The sequence below is a fragment of the Protopterus annectens genome, chromosome 4.part0 (genome assembly GCF_019279795.1).
Source record: "Protopterus annectens isolate FY-2018-M chromosome 4.part0, PAN1.0, whole genome shotgun sequence".
NCBI classification, from domain to species: domain Eukaryota; kingdom Metazoa; phylum Chordata; order Ceratodontiformes; family Protopteridae; genus Protopterus; species Protopterus annectens.
In genome coordinates, this window is record NC_056733.1 from 152,097,562 (window position 1) to 152,123,135 (window position 25,574).

At 38.7% G+C, this 25,574-nt stretch overlaps 1 protein-coding gene across 1 annotated transcript in view; it reads right to left on the reverse strand.

Moving 5' to 3' along the window:
- Positions 1 to 218: 218 nt before the first annotated feature.
- Positions 219 to 25,574, reverse strand: part of DNAH9 (dynein axonemal heavy chain 9) — a 3,419,770-nt gene continuing 3,394,414 nt past the window's right edge. Inside the window, exons 64-65 of the mRNA XM_044069722.1 lie at positions 1,861 to 2,052; positions 219 to 479 (exon numbers count right to left, since the gene is read on the reverse strand). Of these exons, the coding sequence (XP_043925657.1) occupies positions 219 to 479; positions 1,861 to 2,052 (453 nt within the window). The remainder of the gene's footprint in view (positions 480 to 1,860; positions 2,053 to 25,574) is intronic.

Genomic DNA, 25,574 nt, shown 5'->3' on the forward strand with positions numbered 1-25,574 from the left:
ATTGTAATTGTATTTCTGTTCTGATTCTACAAGAAAAATCTACAACCATTGTCAAATGAAGGAAAAAAATTAGACAAAATCTATAACTTCTGTCTGTGTTCCATGCCATGTTCATTTACATTGTGACTTCAAGAAAAAATCATTTATTTACATAAGAAAAGTTATATTTTGTAAAATTATTATACTCTATCTTTGAAACTTAACTGCTTAATAATTATTCAGAATAACTGAATTCTGAAAACCAAACACATCGATATTTTATCTGCTGTATCTCTAGTAATAAATACCTGATGATATCCATTATAATCTAAGTTTCCTGGAAGTGGAAAACCAGGAGCCAGCAAAAGCTCGCCTTCCAGCATTTCTGATTTAATGTATTCCTCAAGATAAGTTCTGCAGAGCCGTCTGTCCCAGTCATCTGTGATGTGACCCCCATACATAATTTCTCCAAAGAGATAACGCAGGTCATCATAGGGAACCTAAACATAAAGGGGTCATGAGCATATGAAAATATGAAATTAATTTGGGAAAAAAGTGCTACATTTCAAGCATATGCTTCAAAATAAAGGTTTTAAAAAGTCTACACAGAACACATGTAAAACTTTGGTTTTCATTAAACTACAGTCAGATGCACTTATAAAATGAATAACTGAAGTCATGAATGAAGAAAAGCGGCTGTGGACAAAAAGCTGATATAGCGAAAGTAGTTACATAACCTCACTGTAGGGAAGAATCGTTAGGCACTGATGCTCTAATGAAGAAAATGCCACCATTTCCTCATCTGACTTTCTTAACAGTTTGTAATGTACTGAACAACTGGCCACACAACAATACAGAGGCAAGGAGTGGAACATCCTGCTAGTGGGTTTGGGTGGTTCTACACTGTGGCAGTAGTTTGAGGCACTGAAGCTAATCACTGGGGTATGGAGTTTTTTTAATTTACTGATGCTATTTGTCCGTGCTGCCTGCTGACCATAAACTCTCACAGTCTAACACTGGGAGTGGCAAATATCTAGTCAGCAGCTGTCATTTTCTCTAATGCCCTATGCCCTTGCTTCTCCAACAGCAGCATGAATGTCAAATGCCACACTGTGCAGGCTCTTTTTTGCATGCACTGTTCTGTATAAGCCTACTGTAGTGTACACTTTCAGTTTCTGGTGGGTAGCCATTCTTGACCATTCAGCTGCACTTACTAGGACAGTCAACCTTTGCCAGGTGTCAGTCTTACAATAGACTGAGATGCCATCTGCTAATGTGACACTCAGGATGGGTGAACCAATGTCAGCTGCTCATTCCTACCTCACAGATCAGTTCCTTCAGTGCCTAGGTCACTCAACAATTTCAGATTACTCGGGTGGCCATCAAAACTTTATCTCTCTCTCCTTAGCCATAGAACAGGCCTAGGTTTTGGAGTTCAGTCTTTCCTCTGAACATTGCTTGGATGCAGTCTGCATGTATTTCCTAGTGTAAATGTGTACTTTTGCCAGGTGTACTGGATCCCTTCCAACCTCATCAAGAGATGCTGCTCCAACTGTTTAATTGTACGATGGAGGCTTCGGCTAAGTGAAATTATCCTTATTTGCAAAATTAAGTCCAACTATTTTTGTCTTCTTAAGCCTGCACTTTATTTTTATTACACACCCCCAATAGAAAAGCTGACACTTGGATCTGCTAGTATTTCAAAGACCAAGAATATACCATAACTCCATTCTTTGAAAGGTGTTACTCTGTACATCAAATGTGTCAATTATTTGTAAGACTTGTACAAACACAGTTGTTAATGACATAAAAATAAAAGAATATAACAGCAATTTTTTCAAATTAGACAATTATTTTGTGATCCAGTGCAATATGTCTCACCTTAGCATTAGCTTCTAAGTAGTTATACAGCACATTAACAGATATGGTAAGGTCACCGGTGTTGAAGGGGTATGACCGATTCCAGCCCTGAGGTCCAAACTTCCTTCTTTCAGCCACCACAGCATGAAAGTAGCAAAGAGCAAAAAGAATGCTCTTAAATTCGTTTTCTCGGGCACACATCTCAAGAGTATCCTGAAAGACAAAAGAGCCTTTTCTAGTACCAGATGTAGTGAAAGCAAAACTTGTGACACAATAAGCATAGCAGTATAAAGATAATTTGATTTGCCACACTACTACTGCATTCCTATTAAGAAGCATGACTTGAGTATGCATGTTTTGTAAATGTCCTCATAACCAGTAGGAATCTGTGAAATACCTCCTGTTTTATTATGTTACTGCTGATGTGCGATTTGTCTATTGTATAAACTTATCATTTTGTTTTCCTTTGAAATATCCGCTCTAATCTGTTATGTTACCACTACTGTATGTTAGGTCTCAGATCTCTTACCACCTTAACAAATGATAAATAAAAGTCATACAGTTAAAGTCATGTCCACATTTGTTACTGTATTGCCTGATTGCTCTTTATGTAATTGTATTTGTATTCTGTATATCTATTTGTATGTCTATCATCTTGTAAATTGTATGTGGAGCTTTTCTCCCCAGGTCTCCACTGAAAATGGGTTCACCTAGGCCCAGTGGACCGTCCTGGTAAACAAATGCAATAAATAAATAAATAAAATATAGTACAAAAGTTAAGAAAATACATCTGAAAGACTTCCAGCAGGAATCTGAAACAGGAAGAATATTAAACTTTTGTGGGGAGTATAACTAAAAATTTTAACTGTCCTTGCCATCAACAAATGTTAAGTGTGACAATGCTTTGTATGTGTGTGTGTGTGTTCATCACATACATATATACACATACTTCTATATAGTGTGAATAATAATAAACACACACACACACACACACACACACACACACACACACGTATATAAATAGATGTACATATAAAGTATCTTTAGCTTGAAATCCAAATGCTCATATTACATTGTCAGTGATATGATCCACCCAGTTAGGCAATAGATTGAATAATGAACAGTTAAGATATGGCTTTATATACATAAACAAAAGAAAACATACCAAAACAATTTGAAACATGTAAAACAAATAAAAAAGCAAAACTAAATAGATTGTTTTTGCTGCAATCCCTAGATGGGAGATTGGCTGCATCTACCAATACCTTATTACTTATAAATTCTCAGCTATCGCACCATCTCAGAAAAAAAAGAGAAAATGCACTCTAAATTATATAATTCAAAGTCTACTTTTTCACTGAGTGGTGATGATCTCAGACAGTCACTAAACGACTGCAGAGTCCAAAGGCCAGTCAATAAAATGCAATTTTGAGAAGACACAAAGCATGCTAATCTCCACTTATATATAGCAAAGTGGAACTCAACAATGAAAGGAAAATGTGTATATATATATATATATATATATATATATATTTCTGAATATCAATGTATAAACAGTGCACTGAATCAGCAGAACAGCATGGGGATGCACATGGAGATGGTGATTCACAGACACATGGAGCATGACCTCAATTAGTGGTAAAAATAGTGCAGAAGATGAGTTGATAAAGAGGCGTTGGGAAGAAAGGAAGAAGGTAAGAAGACATGAGGTCATCCAGCAAAGTGATGAATGGATTGCATGAGAGAAGACCAGAAGCAGCCAGGCATGACCTCAAAGAAGGTAGGAGAGTGGAGCTGAGCTGAGCTGAGAATAGTAACAATTCACACAGCACTCCGACCCCATGTAGGAAAATGGGGAAATAAAAAGGGGTTGATGATGATGGCTGTCAACTTCTGGTCTATAACTGTGGGCCATGACAAGACAAACAAAGAACACACCTGATGTTTGCATTTACATACAAAAACTATGCATGACAGTGCACTGACAGGAGGCCTCGCTTTACATCAGACATTATCTTGCCCACATTAACCGGGGGATGGGCATGCTTACACCAGTATGACAGAGGCTGAGTACTACTATAACTCTGTAGAATTCTGATTGTGTCCGTGATGTGACAAAACAGCAGGTAATACTTCAAAGTGAAAACTTTAAGGAAATGTAATTAAAATGCTGATTTGGGGAAGAGATACCTGCAGATATCATAAGCATTACACATGATCATAGATTCATAAGGTAGGTACTAGGCTATTGGCCCTAGGGCCTATATAAGCCTAGCCTAAAAGGTACCCTGGCTTTCGCCACCCAAGAAAATTATTTTCCTGTGCCCCTGTCAAGCAGAGCCACAAAAGTGATCCCTGGGGTGAATTTCCTAACTCCCATCCAATCATCCAGATTTTTCTTGAGGAGTGCTAATGAGGGGCTTTGTTTGATATAGATAGGTAGTTTATTCTAGAGTATGGGAAGTCTCTGGGACAGGAATCTATCCCTCCGGCATGTTCTGTTTATTGTGGTGACAAGGTTTAGGTCCCTAGAGCATGTAGCTCGGAGGGATTGGGATTTCTTTAAGTGGAGCATGTCCAACAGTTCTGGGTTTGACATAGCTTTGTATGTTAGGCAGACATCGCCTCTGAGTAGGCGATATGCGACAGAGTAAAGCTGGAGTTTTTTGAGATGGTCTGCGTAAGGCATCTGTTTGAGGCCAGTAATCCTCTTTGCGAGGTATTTCTGTGGCCTTTCCTGTTGTTGTAATTAAATACTAGCCAATCGGTCTACAAACTATTATGCACCTAGCCAATAACAGTTATCAGCTAAAGATGAGAATTAAACCCTGTAACTTGTGTCTGAGGTAAACACCTTAACCACTATAGCAACAATGAGAAGTTAAATTTGTAATAGGAACTATATAAGAAGTGACACGGTCTGCTTGCACTGAGATTGAGGCTAACAAAGTTTGCATCTGAAGACTTCAAGTTGCAGTCTACAGGAAGAACTGGCTATAGAGGTAAAGGATCTTTATCTAAGAAAATTAATCTTCAAAACTATGCCTGGCTCTGAACATGCAGGTACCATCAGTTTCGCTGGTTACAGCAACTGTGCACACTGCTTACACCACCACCAGTTTGTCAACAGTCAGTAGTAGAAGCCATCGTTTGTAGACTGCCTTAACCATGGCTCTGACAAAATACTGAGAATGAAAGTACTGTGCTTACCAGTCTGGCATGCATCAAATGAAAGCACATTGGATAAACAGGAACTAAATGTTTCTTGCAACAGAATGCTGGATAAGAGGAGGACCACAACCACTTTATTTATGTATTTAATAATTTTCAGTTGGGTAAATGGGCTAATGGTTGTGGACCATTTTCAGCCACCACCAGGCTGTAGGCAGAGTGCATATGCAATGTTTCCAGCCCACCTACTTCCATGGTACTGAGCTGAAACACTGTCTTGATGATAAACTGACAATGAAAGAAATGCATAGAGATGTAAGGAAATGGTTGGGCAAATGCTACCGGTGGCCCTGCTCTGCATACACACCCTACACTATCTGTATATCAGAACACTATATCATATCATCCTGGACTGGATGTACTCAGGCACATGTGACCACTAAAATCAAAGCTAATGTTCTTCACTCTGCAGCTGACAGTCCCATGACACAGTAATCACATATGCCCCTGTACATAGCATAAGCTAAAAGCATTGTTTTCTTCATCTCCCGCAGTGATCAGTAATTAATTGTACTAATCATAAAATGCACAGTGTATAATTGCACAAACTAAGTTTAATTATGCAATGCAAATTATAGGGCATGACAGTCTAAACATTGCAATAAATTAATAGTTACTGCAGTTTGTATACATCTCTTGTAGAATGTATACCAGTTTCGACAAATGTTTCAAAACAATTCATGCTGAGACCTATAAAACTAATGACCTTAGCATCAATTAATCCAGCATTTACTACCTGAATAATGCATCTGATCAAGCAAACTCATAAACAACACCTGCTTGTTACACATGAAGTTGTTTAGAAATACCTATAAGCTGAGCATTTGCAGTGCAAGGTAGTGACTACAATGAATAAAGATTACATAGATAAATACTGTCTAATACATAACACAGCTGCATTTTCCTCTCAGCTCCTCTTCTTCTAACATCTTTATCACATTTATTCAACTACAGGGTTTGTATAGCTGTTAATAATAATAATAATAATAATAATAATAGTAATAATATTTGTATATTGATTATGGTTGCCTTATTGACCCATTATGTTCCAATGTAGTGACAGTTCACTAGCATATTTATTACCATAGAGGAAGAAAGCTGAATATCAAACAATACTGTCATTCATGGCAGGTTCATAGATTTACTTTATGTCCATAACCCATCCCCCCAATAGTGGCTCATATGCATGCTCTGCTGAAGTAGGGTCCACTGCATCCCCTGTTATATGATTGCATTTACTAACTTATGTACTCAGAGCTACTGTGCAAACACAGGCTTTGCTGAAACAGTTCCATGTCCCTGGACAACCTACTGTAATCTTAGTGTACAACAGGTCTCATTAACACAGTACTGCAGATCATCTTCATTATCTGTGGGTGGGGCAAACCTGCATTAACCATACAAATCCACTCTGTCACTGATTGTTTTACTGTCCAAGCTGCTAGTCATTCCCAGGTTATTTAGGTCACAATCAGGATTCAATTCCTATGTTTCACAAAGCCAACCCATTTTCTGACACTTTTAAGTAAAAAAAAAAAAGTATAGACAAAATTCATATTTAGTAAAAATAAGGTATACAGTCAATCACTGCTACCACAGTACCACAGTAAGTGGGATCTGCATAACAGTGCATTTTCATTAGAACATTTTGCTGTGCTGTATGTTTATGAGCAACTGTATACTGTTAAATAACATTGTAATGCTAAACTGCAATATTTGAGTTGCTGTGAGATGGCACAAGTTATAATTGTACACTGCTGTGCTAGATTTTCCATTTATTTTCTGAACTGAGGTGCATTATTTAAAAAGTGCACATGCCATTCTCTCTATGTCTGAATAGATTTTCATTGGATGTTCCAGTTTCCTCCCATGCCCAAAAAGATATGCCATGGATAAACTGGTGTAAAATCAAGCTGCCTGTAAGTATACAAGTCAAGCATGAGTGGATAGTTTTGTGTGTGTGTGTGTGTGTGTGTGTGTGTGTGTGTGTGTGTGTGTGTGTGTGTGTGTGTATATCTTTGCCATTTATCTGCCCAGACACATACAACTGGAATTGCCACAAAGAAACCTTACCAAAAGGATACAAGGCCTAAACAACATGCCCCACATGGACTGACTCAAAGCCTTTTTACTGTATTCAGTGTCCTACAGACTGCTAATGGTGACCTGTGTATGGCATACAAGGTATTTTCCGACCTAATACTGATATATTTACCATGCATCATTAAGTCACATGGCATCAGAAACACTCTGTCTAGGGATCTAAACTTTTTCTGCTACAACAAAAGAATGGTATGGAGTGACAGACATATCTCACAGAAGATAATGCTGTCCTGGAACTTCCCATCCAAATAAAATAAAGTTCATCCCTATCCATATTCAAGTGCAACTTGGATATATGGATGGGAAATGGAAAATTTACCCGAGGACTGCCCCATGTGCTTATAGTGGATAGAGGTAGCTCCTAAATGCTTTATCCTATGCCTGGGTCCAATCAAATTATCTACTGTATGACCCAGTTAATCTTATTAAAGGTAATATATAATTATCAAACATGGAATTGGTTAGGCCAATCTATAACCAAATGGGATAGTTTCATTCGAGTACAAAAAGGGAAACTGACTAGTCTTAAAATGGCCTGAAAGGGCAGCTAGCCTAGTACTTACCTATGAAATTATATCCTGCAGTGGGCTGGTGCCCTATCCAGAATTAGACTCTCTGCTGTGTACTCACTGAGTCTGAGGATATGCTCCTGCTCCCTCACATAAATTAATATGTGTTGTGAAGATTGGAGGAAGATGGGTGAAGGCTGCCAGCCTAGTTAAATAGAATTTGATACACAATTGTATCAATTGCATAAATAAATGTAAAATACAGGCTTGTGTTTTTAAATGAAAGAAAACATTTCAAATGTGTAAGATCTTATGAATCTTTTTGATGTTTACAAGTCTGCTCCAGTGAGTCTGGATGAAGGTTTCAGGCCCACTGATTTAAGGTTAAAGTTAAGGGCCAGAATTTACAAGTGGAAGGTGCTGTATTGCTCTGGTTTCTGCTAGAGTGTATATGTGAAATGCCTTTTATTGTTGTAGTCTCCTGTGTGCAGGTGTTAGCTTGTTAAATAATGCAGTTACATGCAGTGAGGCTAGGAGACAAGCATGTGGGTCTGGTAGCCTGGGGGAGACCCATACAGACTGCATACTTGCAGCCAGGACTGCTGAGGTGGTTACCTCAGGGAGTGAGCTATGCTGTAGCAGTGAAACTGAATGTGAGCCACAGCTGCTTGTGGGTACTGATGTTCCCTTGGACAGGGTAACTGCAAAGGTAGAGGTGAGTAGTAGTACCCAGGCTGACAGTGAGGCACCGCTGTTAGAGGATGCCCGACTTCTTGTGGGAAGGGTTACAAGAGGAGAGCTGAGACAGGCTCAGCTCTCAGACCCTACACTGCAAGGCCTTAGACAGGTAGCTAGGGAGGCACCTGTTTCTCAAGAGAAGGGGGAATCTGTATACTGGAACAAAGGGTTACTGTACAGAGATTGGACCCCTGAGGGAGGACTAGTAGGTGAGAGAGTACAACAGTTGGTAGTGCCTAGGGCTTACCGTCTGGTGCTTCTAGCCATAGCCCAAGATATTCCCTTTGCAGGTCATATGGGCATAAAATGTACAAAGAGGTGTATTATGCAAAACTTTCTATTGACCTGGAATTTCCAGAGATGTAACAGGGTACTGCAGGTCCTGTGAGCAGTGCCAAAAGGTAGGCAAGGCAGGAGACAAGGTGAGAGTTCCTTTGATGCCTTTGCCTGTGACTGAGGATTGTGGGTCCTCTGAGTACCCCAAGCTCCACAGGGAAAAAGTATATCCTAGTGATTGTAAATTATGCTACAGGATACCCTGAGGCAGTGGATTTGTCCTCCATTGAGGCCTAGAAGGTGGCAAATACTTTGCTAGAGATTTTCAGCAGGGTAGGTGTCCCAAAGGAAATACTGTCTGACAGAGGTGCCAATTTTATGTCAGACCTGCTGGCTTGTCTGTGGAAGTCCCATGGGGTGAAGCACATGAAGACCACCCCCTACTATCCCCAGATTAATGGTCTTGTTGAAATAGAAATAATAAAATAAGAAAATAAATAAGGAAAACCTATTATTTAGATTTCTTGCACTTAACAAATGAGATACCCTATCATGGGTGGCATATGTTAAGTCAAAGTTTTGTTTGGCCATTTCTGGGAAGTTTGCAGGTTTATTACAATGTGTTTGTTACTTTATACTTACATATGCTGTCTTTTAATGAATGAATATAATGCAGTTTATTTGCCTTTCATATCAATTATATATAAATGTTACATGTATATATATATATATATATATATATATATATATATATATATATATATATATAAAATATATGTATGTGTATATATGGGTAGGTGGGTGTGACTGTGTGTTTGTATCTCTATATATAGATATATACATACACATACGCAATCACACACACACACACACACACACACACACACACACACACACACACACACACACACACACACACACACACACACACACACACACACTCTGATATATACATATATTTATTTATTTATTTTACATTTGTTTATCAGGTAGTGTCCAACTGGGCTAGAAGCCCATTTTAAATTGAGGCCCAGGGAGAAAATCTCCATAATATTGTAATTGAATATAGAAGAATAACACAATTGAAAATATAGATATTGTTGTATGACATGTTAAAATACATAAGAATCAAAAAATAATATAGCAAAAAAGCCTAAACATTATAAATTTACATATTTACAAATTCAGAATATAGTCCCAACATGAGTTGTATGGTGGTATCATAGCTATATGAAATGTGTAAGGGAACTACACTGGAGTTATATAAAGTAAGAATGTACAGGTTGAAGAAAGATGAGATTAACATAGTTACAAGTAATGAGAGAAAGAAGCAAATACATTTGGTATTTACATTTTTACAAATTCAATATGTCGTCACAATATAAGTAATAACATATGTAGTATGAGAGCATCCTGACTGTAGAAGCTGGGTAGGGGCACTACAGATGTGCATGGGAGGTCAGTAGAGGTAGGAAAGGGGATGGTGATATAGTTAGCCAGGAGATGTGCAGGAACATAGCCAGTGATGGATAGGTGTTCCTTTGGGAGAAGCTTGAATTTATGAGCATTTGTGGTGTTTAGAATGTGTTGGGAGATTGGGTTTCAGGTATTACTTTGTTAGAGAACTGGGAATCACCAAAGGTGTTGTTGGATTTTGTGACTTTTAGCAGAAGCTTATTGGAGGACCTTAAGGTTCTGCAGTTGGTGTTTGCCTGAACTAGTGCAGGGTAGTTTTCATGCTAGTAGATGATGGAGTGGGTAATGATTAGTTGGTTCAGGTATAATAGGTTAGGTAGTTTGATCCAATTGTGTTCTCTTAGTGCAGTGCAGTGGTGTGATCTGTGCGGTTGGTTTATAGCCAATTTGGCAATTTTATTGTAGCAGACCTCTAGTTTATTTATGTCTGATTTATGAAGGCTGGTATTAATATGAGCACAGTATAGGAGGGTGGATAATAGGTATGTTCTATCTATGGATAGTTTGGTGTTGTTAGTAAGGTACAGTTTGTCTCTGTAGACTGAGCCAAGTTTAACATGAACCTTTTTCTTGGTTAGTGCTGTGTGTTTATTGAATTTAAGAGAGTTGTCAATTGTGATACCTAGAAGTTTAGTTTGTTCCACAGGTTCGATCTTAGTTTTGTTGGCAGAGTAGATGATGAGGTGGGGAGGTTATTTTTAGGTTTGATGTTGGAGAAAATTACTAGTTTAGTTTTGTTTAGGTTGAGTATTAGTTAGTGGTTGGTGAGATAGTTTCCTATGTCATGTAGATATTTTTTTTTTCTTAGAGTTCAAGAAGGGTTATGGTTCAGCAGATGATGCAGGAATCATTGGCGTATTGTACAATGGAGGCTAGTTGTGTGGCAGTGCTGAGGTTATTAGGAAATATGATGAAAAACAGAGGTCCAAGGATAGAACCTTGGGGTACTCCAACAGAGACAGGTAGGAGAGGGGGGAAAGATTGTTATCCCACTTTACTGACTGTTGTATGCGAGACAGAAAGCTGTGAAACTAAGATAATGAAGGTTGGGTCACGTTATATGATGAAAGTTCATTGAGTGGTTTTTGGTGGGATACTGTGTCAAAAGCTTTCTACATGTCAAGAAAATTTGATTTAGGAGTTGTTCCTCATTTTTGAGAAGGTTTACAGTATTGGTAAAACTAATTAGTGCAGTAGTGGTGCTGTGCGTGGGTCTGAAACCATGTTGGGTATAGGATATGAGGTTATTATTAAGTAAATAGTCAAGTAGTTGTTTATGAATGCATTTTTCCAGAATTCTGGCTAGAGGAGGGATATCAGCAATAGGTTTGTAGTTTGAGAAGTCTTTAGAAGGGGCATATTTGTGCAGTGGGATTATATGACATATTTTCCAGAGCTTAGTTACATACTGTTCAGAAATAGAACGATTGATTACGATCGAGATAGCATAAGAGATGGTATCTGCAGCCACCCTGAGAAATTTGTTGCAGAGCAGGTCAGCTGCAAGAGATGAGGGTTTTAATTTGTACAGGAGTTTTTATGATGCTAGTTTGTATGGGCTTGTTAGAGAATGTGTTTTGGTAAGATCCTGGTCTGTTTGGGATGGTTAGGGGTGTGTTGGTGTCATTGTTTATGAGGGATATTATAGAATTGATAAAATGTGTATTGAACTGAGATGCTATGCTATCTGTGGTATTTGAGGAGGTGGGTGACGGGGTAGTGGATCGCCCTGGATTAAGGAGTTGTTTGATACTTAACCAAAATTTTTGAGAGTGGTTCTGGTGTTTTTGTTGGGTTGCATGGTAATATGACATTCTGTCATTAATAATTTGCTTTCTGTCTAGGTTTCATAATTGCTGGTACATGATAAGGCTGTCTTTAATTTTAGTTCCTTGGTATAGTGACCAAGCTTTGTCTCTCTGTTGAATATGAATCACTTTGTCTCTTCAAATATCAGACATTCACAAGAGCTAGTATTCAAAGAGTGATCTCTTCAGAGTGAATGTAAAGTGATCGAATATGCAAAAAAAAAAAAAACTTGTTTTGCATCATAGTGGAAAGCTCCCCTCCACCCCCTGCAAATTATATATACTAATACCAAAATCACACAATAGCAGGGTAATGGCAAATTTCCTTAACCCACTGCACCACAATTCTATACATAAAGCTATTTGTAAAAAACTCCATTTGAATGTTCGCTCATGTGATTGTGTCATGATGAGAGGTAATGCCAGCTGTGCCAGAGGGAGTAGGGCAGTGCATGTGTAACATATCCCAGCATAGCTAGCTGGAGTTTTGTAAAGAATTATATGTCATTTGAATATCAAACTGATTTGTACAGATGCATTTGTTAAAAATGCATCAACGGTGGGTTCTGCTGGATGGAAAAGAAATATACATGTATGTCAGACTGTATTGTTGTAACTGATTAAATGTATATATTTTGACAGAGGATACTGGAAGGGAACGGGTTAAGGAAAAAACAGCTATGACCAGCTCTAAGATTAACTATCACTCCAGATACAATATATTCACAAAGAGCAAGATAAAGTCCAGTGATGATCCAAAAAAAAAAAAAAAAAAACAAAGATAAGGGGTTAAGCTTAGCCAGATAACCTTATGAAAAATAGCCTGAAATTAAATGACTTGGTTTAGGCCATAAAAAGTTCATCTCACAGGTCTGAATGCTGCCAGAAACTGGTTGTTAGTTTCTGCCGGAAGGGTGGAAGTGTTGGAATTGTTTTACCGTTTCTAGCTGCTGTAATTTTAGCTAAAGTTCTGTGTGTGTATATTGTGACACATCTTTGCCAGATCCTGACTAATTTTCTAACGAGGGGGTACTGTGGGAAGCACACAGTCAGGTGACCTGATGTGATGTCATTCTGTAGCCAGCACTGAAATTGCAATTGAATAGTAGTGGGAGACGTGATAAGTGCACTGTTTTTGGAACCTGACAGACACTCATTCACCTTCATCTTACCTTGCTTTAGTAGGCAACTAGGGAACAGTAATTCTTCAGTCAGTTAGAAAAAATAGTAAGATTAGCTAAATGGAGTTTTTTCTGTATCTGTGCGAGTCTTTCCATCTGTGTTTTTTTATATTTCCTGTACTTGAAACTCAGTATTTTCACTGTTTTCAGCATTTTTATTGTTTTATATTTATTATTAAATATATCTAAACCTTTCATTGTGGCTGGACTTTTAGAAAATATTTAACCTTTGAGAGTACTTGCATTTATTTAGTGCCATTGTGGCTCCATATTCCTAAAGGTCTTGTTTCACCATCAAACACTACCATTTGTATAAATATTAATTTTACTAAGTGCAATTGGGTACCCTTGTGAGACCCTTAAAGTAGCTGGCTTTGGGTGTTGTGGTGGCAGTGAATCTAACTTAAAGTCTGGGTGGAGGTGTCAGAGTGGGTAAGCTGTACCAACCGCGTTTGCGCATGCGTGTGTGTGTGTGTGTGTGTGTGTGTGTGTGTGTGTGTGTGTGTGTGTGCGTGTGTGAAAATCAAATCCCAATGAGTGTGTGTGTGTGTGTGTGTGTGTGTGTGTGTGTGTGTGCATCTGACAGCTACTCTTAACAGGAGCACTGATTTCACGGAGAGGGTTGTGGAAGACTTAGCTCTGTAGCGGTCAGTAGGGAGTCTTATTTGGGGCCTGGATAGGAAGCCCAGCCCCAAGAATGGAGTGCACATTCCCTGTGTGCTCTTAAGGGAAATTTTACTTGGTGCAAAGAGCTGCATCTGAAAATACTGTGTGTCTATTTTTCTGACCGTGAATGTTCCCCACCAGTGTCAGTGGTGAGGACTGAGGCTCCTTGATCACTAGTCCAGAGGAGGGACATCATGGATTGTTTACTTTTTTTCTTTTTACAACAGGAAAAAGTGTTCAGTCTTTCAAATAGTAACCATATATATGTGTGGTTGCGTGTGTCTTATATATATATATATATATATATATATATATATATATATACATAGATATTTAGCTATAGATATATGTGTGTGCATAGGTTAATTGCAAGAGATATCCAGCAAAGCTAGAATCTTTACTGTGCATTAATTTAAACCTCCTGTAGTGGAGACCCACGGGATATATGCAAATGACCCCTTAAGGACATATAATTGTTTCAACTATATGGTTTCTGAATGCCTATAACTGTTTACTTCTTATGTCTTTATGGGTAAATTCTGGTCAATAAAGTCAAATCCCACTAGCTGAAGACATGCCATGTTTCAGTCTTTTACAGACCTCATCAATACAGCCAGGAGCGGCCTTAGGTCAACTGGTGCCCTAGGCAAAAGGGCACCATGGCACCCCCCATCACACCACCCAGTGCCCCCATCCTGGTCTACCTACACCAAATAAATACTGGAAAAGTGCCCCTACTAAAGCGGTGCTCTAGGCAGCCACCTAATTGGTCTATGCCTAAGGCCGGCTATGAATACAGCATAAAGAGCTGGCTTCAGGCTTTGAGATGAGATTGCCTTATTTACTGTTATTAACTTTTAGCAAGTATAAAAGAATTAATATATTTTTTTCAGGGCATGGCGGTTCTACAGTATCTCTGTTCTTAGTGAGAGATGATAGCTTTGGAGATGGTGGCCTTTTTAGAGGGCAATAGTGCTGGAGCTAAGGATTTAGCAGTGGCTCTCATAGGTATGGGGTAGAGGCAAATGAATAGACATAAGTGGAGAAGGTGGGATAACTGGGTTGGAGAATTCATTTTATATATAGCAGTGATTATTGTTGAGATGGACCTGCAGTAGACATCTCTGCTGTCATATTTTTTGACTTACATGAAGGTCATTGAATTAGGGGTGGATTAGCCTGGATATGGTATGAACAGACATTCTGGAGGTTGTGGGTGGTGAGCAAGGCCTTATGGTGGGATGAGTGCCATCCAGATACATGGTTAGGAGTTAGGATTGGTAGGCCCAGACTGCCTTTTTCTGATGATCAGAATGAACAGCTTGACAAAGGAAAGATTTGTTGGGCCTTCAACAGTTGCAGGTGTGTGTGGCTGACTTGTCACTTTCTGCATATGTATCCCTACTGTAATAAAGGGCATCTGGAGGTTAAATGCTGCACAAAAGGAGGGCAGGTTTTCAACAATTTTTCCAACAAGGGAAGGACAGACAGGCATATTCCAGTCTAGAAGAAACGACTAGAAGCTGCAGTTTCTTTCAGGGGTTTCAACAAGCTGCTTCTTTTTGTGGCAGTTCCCACCTGTAGCTAGTCATCAATTCAGAGATTAGTTAGGAGTGCAACAAAGGTCTTAAAACTATGAAAACTATGCTGGTCACCCACTAATCAGAGAGCCATCATTCTAACTTGTACCCTGATAATTAAATTACTAAACAAGGTGACAGTCTCATCTTAAAATGAACATAAACTACAGCTAATACAGAGGATGGCTCCCTATTAAAATGTTGGCACTAGGAATGCCAAGTGCAAAAAAATCCAAAAAAAAGGAATGAAAACTGAGAGAAAAGAGAATCTCAACATTTTTTCTTCTCCTTAAAACTTCTTTTTGCACCCCTATACCCCAAACTTATATATACCAACTCTGACATCAACATAGCTCAGAGAAAAGGAAATATTCCCAGAAATGGTATTCAGACTTAATATATGTAGGTCTGTTCATTCCGCAATTCAGTCTCCACATTTCAGGACTCACCATAGAGGTCCAGTGTACCTACAAGGCAGACCGATGAAAGCATAAAAAAGATGAGGAAAATGTGAAAATGTAGAAGCATGTAGAAGCATGATGCATTTTACAGTTCTGAAAGTTGTAACACACTTATTACTGTCTCACAGAGAATGGGCAGAAACAAAGTGCTTCTTTGATTTTTGTTACAGCTTTAATAGCTGTATCAGACTAAGTGTTGTAACACACACACAAAAAAGTGTTGCAGTCAAAAACGTTTTAAAGTTTTTAAGGCTGTTTTCCCTTCTTGTCACTGTCCTGTGGTGGCCACTGTTTTTGCTGTATTTCAAGACTACTGCCTAACAGAACTGAAAAGTGTCATCCAAAACTTTGTTAAATATCTTTCTTACATCAGAAAGGTGCTTAACGAAGTTGCCTTTTTCACAAAGTCATAGTGTAATCATGGCACTACATGTACTACAAAAACATCCTTTTAGTTTTCTTTTTTCAACACCTCTAATTTCATACTGTTTAGCAGTTGATTCTTACTGAGGATAAAGGATTCACAGTTCAAGACCCAAAGTTGAGAAACTTCTCAAAGTATGTAAACTCATAAGATATTAGTACTACAGTCCATCCATGACCCCTTTATCACATTTTTGTGCATGGGTTTGGGGTGTCACTTCAACAGTGACAATTGTCTACAGCCAAGGTTTAAAGCACCAGATGGCTAGCCCTTCCACTGTAGTTCTTCCACACCACACACTAGAAGTGCACTCACACCTACAGCCAATTTAGTGTGTCCAGTCCACCTACTGCATGTCTTTGGAATGCGTGAGGAAACTGGAGCACCCGGAGGAAACCCACTAGGACACAGGAAGGACATGCAAACTCCGCACAGAAGGCATCTCAGATGAAAATCTAACTGGAGAACCTCTTGTTGTGAGGTGACAATGCTATCTATTGGGCCACTGTGCTGTCCAAAATACTAGTACTGCAGTGACATTATACAATTTGACATTCCTTTAGCAGAGATTTGTTAATTCAGCAGGAATTTCAGTAGAGGTTCATAGATCACTGCTAGCCTAGCTGCCCTGTCAGGCGATTTAAAACCTACCCAGTTTCTCTTTGCATGCTTGAATTAACCTATCCAATTTGGTGTAAGACTGGTCTTACTCATCCCATGGTTGATAATTATAAATTACCTGTGATGACAATAATTAGGATCATGCCATTGATAATTTGCAGGGACCCATGTATATGATAAAGCACTTAGAGGCTGACAATTTTCAAGGGGCAGTCCTAGGGTAAATTTTCTATTAGCAATCCATAGATCCAAGTTACACTTGAATTTGAATAGGGATGAGCTATGTTTATGTGGAGGGGGGAGTCTGTTCCAGAGCAGCAGTCTGTTGATGTTACTGAACAGGTTTAGGCCCATAGTCTGAGGATTTCTGATGCTATTTGACTTGCTGATGTGCAGTATGCCTGTGAGTAATGGGTTGGGGGATGTCTTGCATGCAGAGACAGGTCACCTGTTAGCAATCTGTAGGATACAGAGTATAGTTATGGGGCTTTGAGTCAGTTCACGTAGGACATAGTGTTTAGGTCTTCCATCCTTTTAGTGGGTATTCCAGTTGTTACATCTGTCTGGACAAATACATGCCAAAGGGGGCATCATACTCAATGACTAGCATAAATGACGGTTGAGTAAAGGGAGACAATGACATCCCTACATCTAGACACAATCCCTTTCTTTATAAGCTGTGCAATATACAACACATTTCATACAGTAGTAGACACATGTTGGTCGAAAGTTAGGTCAGTATCAGGATAAGTTTTCAAATCCCAAATAACTGGGTCAGCTTGTAGGGCTGTTTTGTCAATGCTGTAGTTACCTGGGGTAGACAGCTTCTCAAGAGACACAACAATGTATTTTTTTGTATTAAGTTTCAGTGCAGTGATTTTGGCACCAGTTAATTATTTGGGACAAATCTTCCTACAGGATGGTTAATCATTTGATGATTCGATAACTGCTCCTAGCTTCCAATCAGCTGGAAACTTAGTGAGCCAGAGCCTTTTGGTATTGGAATTTATTTTAGATATGTGGATGCCAAACAGGACAGGTCCCAGCACTGAGTCCTGGGGGACTCCAATGGTGACTGGTCTCTTTGTGGAGGTAGCTTCCCCCTGTTTTGATCTTGTGTATCCTTTCTGTGACTCAGTTGGCAATCCAGAGGATGATGTAGGAGTTTATTCCCAGTTTATTTAGCTTTTCTACAATGCCTGAATGAAGGATTGTGTCAAACACTTTTGCCAGGTCAAAGCCTTCTGATGCATACTGTTTAACCTTCTTCCTTGCTCCACCAGGCTGAGTAAGCATGACCTGCCTTTGATGAATCTAAGCTGAGATTTCTCCAGCATTTGTAGGTTCCCTATGTGCTTATTGATTAGTTCCATAATTAGTCTTTCCATGGCTTTACATATGAGACTGATCAGTCTTATTGGTCTATAACTCCCTGGGTCTGTGGAAGGCCCTCCCTTATGCAGGGTACAAACATACCAGCTGTTCTAATTTCTTGGTATGAACTTGAAGGCTGGGTTGAACAGTTGCCTCTGCTGGACTTTCTGGAATTATCATGATTTTCAGATGCAACCCATTACTTTGCAATACCCGCCATGCATTTTAGCCTTTAACAGTGCTTTTAGGATTAGGTCTTGTGAGACAGCTGGAGGTGAGTAACTTTAAAGAATATATTGTGGGGAAAATGAATGGGAGATAGATTTAGAGCTGAATTTATAGGCCAGTAGGTTCACTATATATTCAGCCATAGTGTAGGTAACATTGTTCATAATCAGTTCATCCTATTGCTGCATTGTGCTTCTGAGATTACGAGCATAACTAAAATAAGCTTTGTGATTGTCTTTGGCTCGGGGATATATTTCAGCCTCAGATTTGGCTGTGGTGGATTTTATTAAGCTCCTGAGTTGTTTATTTCAGTGATGAGGGCTCCATCATTCTGGGAATCACTCTTTTTACTTTTGGTCAGATATGCTATTTAATTCCTACTAGATGAACTTGTCTTCTTTTCCTGCTCTAAAAGTGTAACATCAGTTTGATTTCTTAACTTTTTTTCTTTTGCTTGGGCATTTTTGGAATGTTTTCTTTTAATAATAACCAAGTAGCAAAGAGATCAATGTTTAGCTGTGATTCTTTTAAGCAACAATGAAGTTTATAACATATTTAGATTATATCAGAGGGAAGGAATGGCTTCAACCTCACCTACAATTCTACTTCATGGCGGTGTAATTTATGGTTGCCTTTGCACACTGCAGTAATGTTTTATGATGTGATATAGCATTTATTTGCTTTGCTAAGCAACTGTACAGTAAGTCATTTTTTTGTTTCTATCAGAATCATAGTTATAAAAGGGACAGTGTCATGCCATTCACCTCCCTACACAAATACAAGAAAAAAGAAAATGTTCGTCATCAAGCACAGAGCACAAGCTGTTGCTGCCTTGGAGCCACCTGTTTTTTTTTTCCTTGCTGGTCCTGGCATATTCTTCTTGCATGCATGGAATTTTATGTGTGTTCTGATTTTATTTTATTTTTTTGAATGCATACAAACATACCATCTAATTTCTTGATACTAACTTGCAGGTGGCATGAAGTTGCCTCTGCTGGACTTTCTGGAATTACTCAAGATTTTCAGTTGGAACCCATTGTTCTGCAAAACCCTGCCGCTGTTTCAGTCTGTGGATATAATACCTGACAAGATACATGCAGGTATTAAAACCACTGCTAAATTAGAAGTACTGAATGTCATGCAGCTTGTAACACCTGGGAAGATCTAAAGCAAATGTGAAACTTTTCACTTTCTCCTAGATACAGCCGAAATCATCCTCCGCTTTTCAGCTGTAAATAGTTCAACTCATAATTTCAGAATTACATAGTTTATCAAATTTTACAAATATCACCCGAGTATCTTCACTTTGTACTGCTCTTTTGTTACTCATAACATTTCTTTAATGATACAGGTAACAAAAGGGGCAATAGTAGATAGATAAATCATTTTGCTGATTACTATATGCAGCAAAAATGTGATTATCTGAAGCCATGATTAACAAGACCAAGTTATGAATATGAATTGTAAACAGAAAGCATTAAAACTGATCAGTGACTCTAGGTCCTTCTTCAGTAACAATCTTATGTATAATAAAAGCAATGCTAAACAGATTATTCATAAAAGGTCACAGATGAAAATATGATTTTTAAATGTTCAACTTTCAAACTCCTCTCATGATCTACCATTCTAACTATAATGTATTTATAGGTACACTTTTGAACCATTAATCTGGTTTTATAGTTGTCTTATTGAAGAACTACACAATCAAATGTTTAGAGGACATACAGGGTCAAGTTTGTGGTAATAGGTTGTTTATGTACACTGTATCTTTTTTTTAATTTTTGGATATTTGTGAGAATATATGTCCTGTGTGGATGAGGGATGTTTTGAGTTTTTATATATTTTAGTTGTGGCAGGATTTGATTTTAATTTTTCTTATAAGTAGGATGTTACTATCATGTTCTAGAAAGGGACCACTGTGACATTAGGAGTTAGGAGTAGCTCTATGTTTGCACAGGAAATTAGGTGTATGGTCAGGGGGGGAGCTGTTTGAGACAGGGTCTTGGATGTCTCTGAGAGTTTATAGTGAGATCTGCAGCTTCTGCTGGAATTCTTCATTGCTTGTGAAGGACTGTAAAGCATGCTGATGGATTTGTCAAGGTTCCAGTTTTCTGCTTTTGACACTTAAGTGAATGTTTTCTTTTTTTTCATAATGCTTTCTTAGGGAAGCTGAAAAGATAAAAATGTTGAAAGATGTCTTTATTGTGCACATTTTTTGGTGGGCTTTTCTACTAGTGGTCAAGTGTAAACTGGTGTAGTTTCACCTCATTTAATTCACTTCCCCCCATCTACAACTTAGCAGTCATTGGCATGGTTAAAGAATACATCAATACCTGTGGTGTGCTTGCTGTTTGTGTGGGAGTGTAATTTTTTCCATGTCCATACAACTATGTAGTTAATATACGGTGAGGAGATGTAAGGTAATAATTTTTTTTTCGCATCTGGCTGAACTTTTGCCTGTCTGATTTTTCTATCTGCAGCTTCAGATGGTTTCAATTTGGGGACATACAATGGAATATTATTTTTATAGTTTTTAAATGTTTTCAGTGGAACATAAAGGTGATATGATACCATCTACTGGACAAAAAAAAGCTTTTTGAGCACTTGGTCTAACAAGTACCTTTTTGTCAAGAGTTAATAAAGTATTGATGCTAGACATAGTGCATCGATGCACTTTTATTCTTAGAAAGGGAGAACATATTGGTTGAAAGAGACAATTTACAAATACCAATCTGAGTGAAAGAATCTTAGTGTGCAATTTATATGCTGAGGTATATGTCACAGAAACAAAGACAGGCTGTGTGTGTGTTAGTTTGAAAGCTCAGATTTCAAGGTTCAGTGTCCAGCAGAAAAGTGAAGGTCCTTCCTATATGGTACACTGAAAAACTATTCACAGCATGCTACTTTTATAGAGGGATGGTTAGTTTGTCCTCTTAATTTTCACATATACCCACATTCTCATTTTAAAGGCATTTATGCACTCAAACTAGCATCGTATTTGCTTGGCAGTCTCTTCTTTCATAAAACAATACTATGATGCTATGTCCAGGTTATTATTATTATTACTACTATAGTTTTAATCAAAACGCATATCTTGCATAGATTTCTTGCTAATAAAGAGTAATGATGATTGTTTTCTTTTTTCTCAGTTTTTAACAAATTTTCCATCACACTTCTATTCATTGTGATTTATTTTCCCTTTAAGTGTCATGCTAGATGACAAACTAATGCTGGATACATTTTTTTGCATCCTAAATGAATTCTGTTTCAAAATATTATTTGGGAAGGACCCTAACTTTAATGGTAAGCCATGAAACTTGCTACCTAAGGTTACAGGCTAAGAGACATGTGCACACACAAAAACACACATGTGCACAGACACACAGCCTTTATTTCTCAATGTCTGTTGAAAATGTTGAAAGTATGTGACTTTCACAGTAAGTTTTCTTTTTCTCATGCTAGAATTTTTAAAATGGATTTTTAGACAATAGAGAAGACAAGTACTGCAGTCTATCTTGTCTCAGTTATTTATTAAATCCTGAAAAAAAGGCTTATTTTGGCTCAAATACTTGAATGACTGTATTGTAAAACCTATGGTAGTACAATAAACAATGGTATTATATCACCTCTGTGCTTCAGTGACATCTGTCAGTGAACTAGCATGACATTTCTTCATTTTTCTGCATTGCTTGCAAGTTATTATTTTTTAATTTGTTCAACAGCTTTCTTTTGATATTTCAAACATGGCTGGGGCCATCCTTTTTTCTAAGATTTCTTTTGTGCTTGAATGTTATGTGGCCATCTCAACTGTTTTTTTTTTTCTAGGTTTTTGCATGCCAGTCATTTGGGCAGCTTCTCCTACAGGTGAGTAAATTACTTATGTCCACAATTGTTTAATGCATGTTTTTTGTGTGTTTCTTGTACTGCAAGGTTTGTTCCATTTACTGCTGGTTATTATATTTTGAAATAGTTTCATTTGTATATGTGTATGTGTGTTAGTTTAGTATATGCAGTGTGCTTTCTACATCAGTCAGCATATGTACTGTGTTATTTTGATGTACAGTGTAGTATTTAGGCCTGCAGTTCCAGTTTTTGGGATTCAGGAAGGCACAAATTTCTCTGATTACTTAAAATGGTCAGCTATTTTATTTATTACCATGCTGCCTAAGTGAAATCTAACTCCATAAATGTTTCATGTCTCAGTCATATTACACATGCAAAATATGTGCACAATAACCAAGTTAACATTTTACTGACCTTTGTAAATCCCATGTATTTATTTAATTATTTTATTTTTATGCTTTATTTTTACCTTTTTTCTCATTCCTTTGACAGCTTTGCAGTTTTCAAGATTTCTTCATAGCAAATGAACAGAAGAGCAATTTTATGCATTTTTACTCATCACTATTACCTTACTGAAAGAGATATACAAATCAATTTGTATTTTTTGCAGTATTTTTGGTACTTCTGCATCTTAATGGACGTGTTGCTTAGGCTGATGGATAATGAGTGTGAATGTAGTTTTGGTTGAGATTTTTTTTTTTTTTGATCATTTGATGTCACTGTTTACTACATGCTAATAGAAGAAGATCTGCAGACATTGTATTTTTATTTTCTTTACATTTTAATAGGGGGGATGGACAGGATGATGATAATGTAATGTGGCACAAGAGAGGACAGTGAGGACAAGGCTGGGATGATGATAACATGCCATGGCACAGACAGAACTGTGAAAACACAGTGAGATGATAACATGTAGTAATTACAGGCTTCATTCCAGCAGAGTGGAGAACTGCCATTGTCATCCCCTTCTACAAAAGTGGTGCCACTACTGACCCAGGAAACTATCACCCCATTAGCTTGACAAGTCTGATCTGTAAAGCCATGGAAAATATTATTATGGATCTCATAAACAAGGACATAAACAATCTCCAAGCATTTGACCTCACCCAATTCGGATTCGTCAGGGGTAGATCTTGCCTACTGAACCTCGTTGACTTCTTTGACACTGTCACCAAGGCCCTGGATGAGGGACAGTCAGTGCATACAGCTTACCTTGACATGGCTAAGGTTTTTGACACAATCCCCCACTCAGGCATCATCGAAAGGCTAACAGAACTTGAGGTAAATCCCTATCTCACCAGGTGGGTGGCCAATTGGCTCACCGATAGGACCAACATGGTCCAAATAGGTGCCACCACCTCCAACAGCAGACCTGTCACTAGTGGTGTTCCCGAGGGATCTATCCTGGACCCATACTGTTTGGCATCTACTTCTCAGAGTTTCAGGAAAAGACAAAGGCCTGTGGCTGACCAAGTTTGTGGATGACTGTAACCGACTCCCCAAATGATGTTAACATACTGCAAGAGGGTCTCACAGCTACAAATAACTGGTGTCAAAGTCCTGACCTTAAGTTAATCACAAAAAGCTGTATTATCATACCATTCGGCAAAATTACAGCCCCTACTTATTACCACATCAATGGCAATCCACTAAGTACACAACCTGTTGTAAGAGACCTGGGTACTCAGGCTGACAACAATCTCACATTCGACCATCATATGGTAGCAGTGGTCAGAAAAGCCTTTTACTTGGTTCATCTCATAAGTAAAGGGATTGCATCCAGAAAAAAGGAGGTCATTACCTCTCTGTACTCCTCCCTCATTAGGCCTGTAATTGAATATAATGCCCCATTTAGTTTGTACCTCTCCAAACACCTGCACGAACTGAAAAGGGTACAGAAATATCCCACAAAGAGAATCCATGGCCTCCAACATATGTTCTATGCGGACAGGCTCAAATCTTTATCACTCTATTCTGTATCATACAGATTGCTCAGAGGTAATCTGTGTCTCATCTGCAATGCAATATTGGGCCCTGCCCTACTAGAGATGCTCCATATCCATAAGTCTAACTCCTTACGCATTAACCACTCAATAGGCCTAAATCTAATATGTGACAGCAACAAAACCTGCTGGAGAGACAGGTTTGTCTCCCAGAGGCTGGCCCATCTCTGGAATAAACTTCCCATACATGTCAAACAGAGTGCCTTGCTGACCCTCTTCAAGCTCAACCTTGATGAGTGGATGTAAAACCACAAATTTGTCCCAGGGGTTCCACCTCTGTCCCTCATTGGCAGCAGTGACAGGTCCTGAGGAACAAACTCTTGGCTAGGCTTGTAAGGGTCCCAGGGACATTAGCCTAGTAATCTCCTATTATCCTATGCTATGGCACAGACAGAGCTGTGAACACATGGTGTAGTGATGATACCATGCTATGGCTCAGACAGAGCTGTGAACACATGGAGGTCTGATAACACCATGCTGTGGCACAGACACTGCTGTGAACACATGGTGAGGTGATGATACCATGCTGTGGCACAGACACTACTGTGAACACATGGTGAGATAATAATACCATGCTGTGGCACAGACAGAACTGTAAACACATGGTGGGATGATACCATGGTGTGGCAAAGACAGAACTTTGAACACATGGTGGGATGAAGATACCATGCTGTGCCACAGACAGAGATATGTACACATGGCGGGATGATGATACCATGCTGTGGCACAGACAGAACTTTGAACACATAGTAAGATGATAACATGCCATGGCACAGACAGAACTGTGAACACATGGTGGGATGATGATACCATACTGTCCACAGACAGAGCAGTGAACACATGGTGCGATAATGATACCATGCTGTGGTGCAGACAGAACTGTGAGCATATGGTGGGATGATAATAACTTGGTGTGGCACAGGCAGAGCTGTGAACCATGGTGGGATGATAATACCATGTTGACCACAGACAGAGCTGTGAACACATAGTGGGATGATGAAACTATGCTGTGGCTCAGATAGAGCTGTAAACACATGGTGAGATGATGATACCATCCCAGGGCAGAGACATAACTGTGAATACATGGTGGGGTTATGATACCATACTGTGGCTCAGAGCTGTGAACACATGGTGGGATGATGATACCATGCCAGGGCACAGACAGAGCTGTAAACACATGGTGGGATGATGATACCATGCCCAGACAGAACTG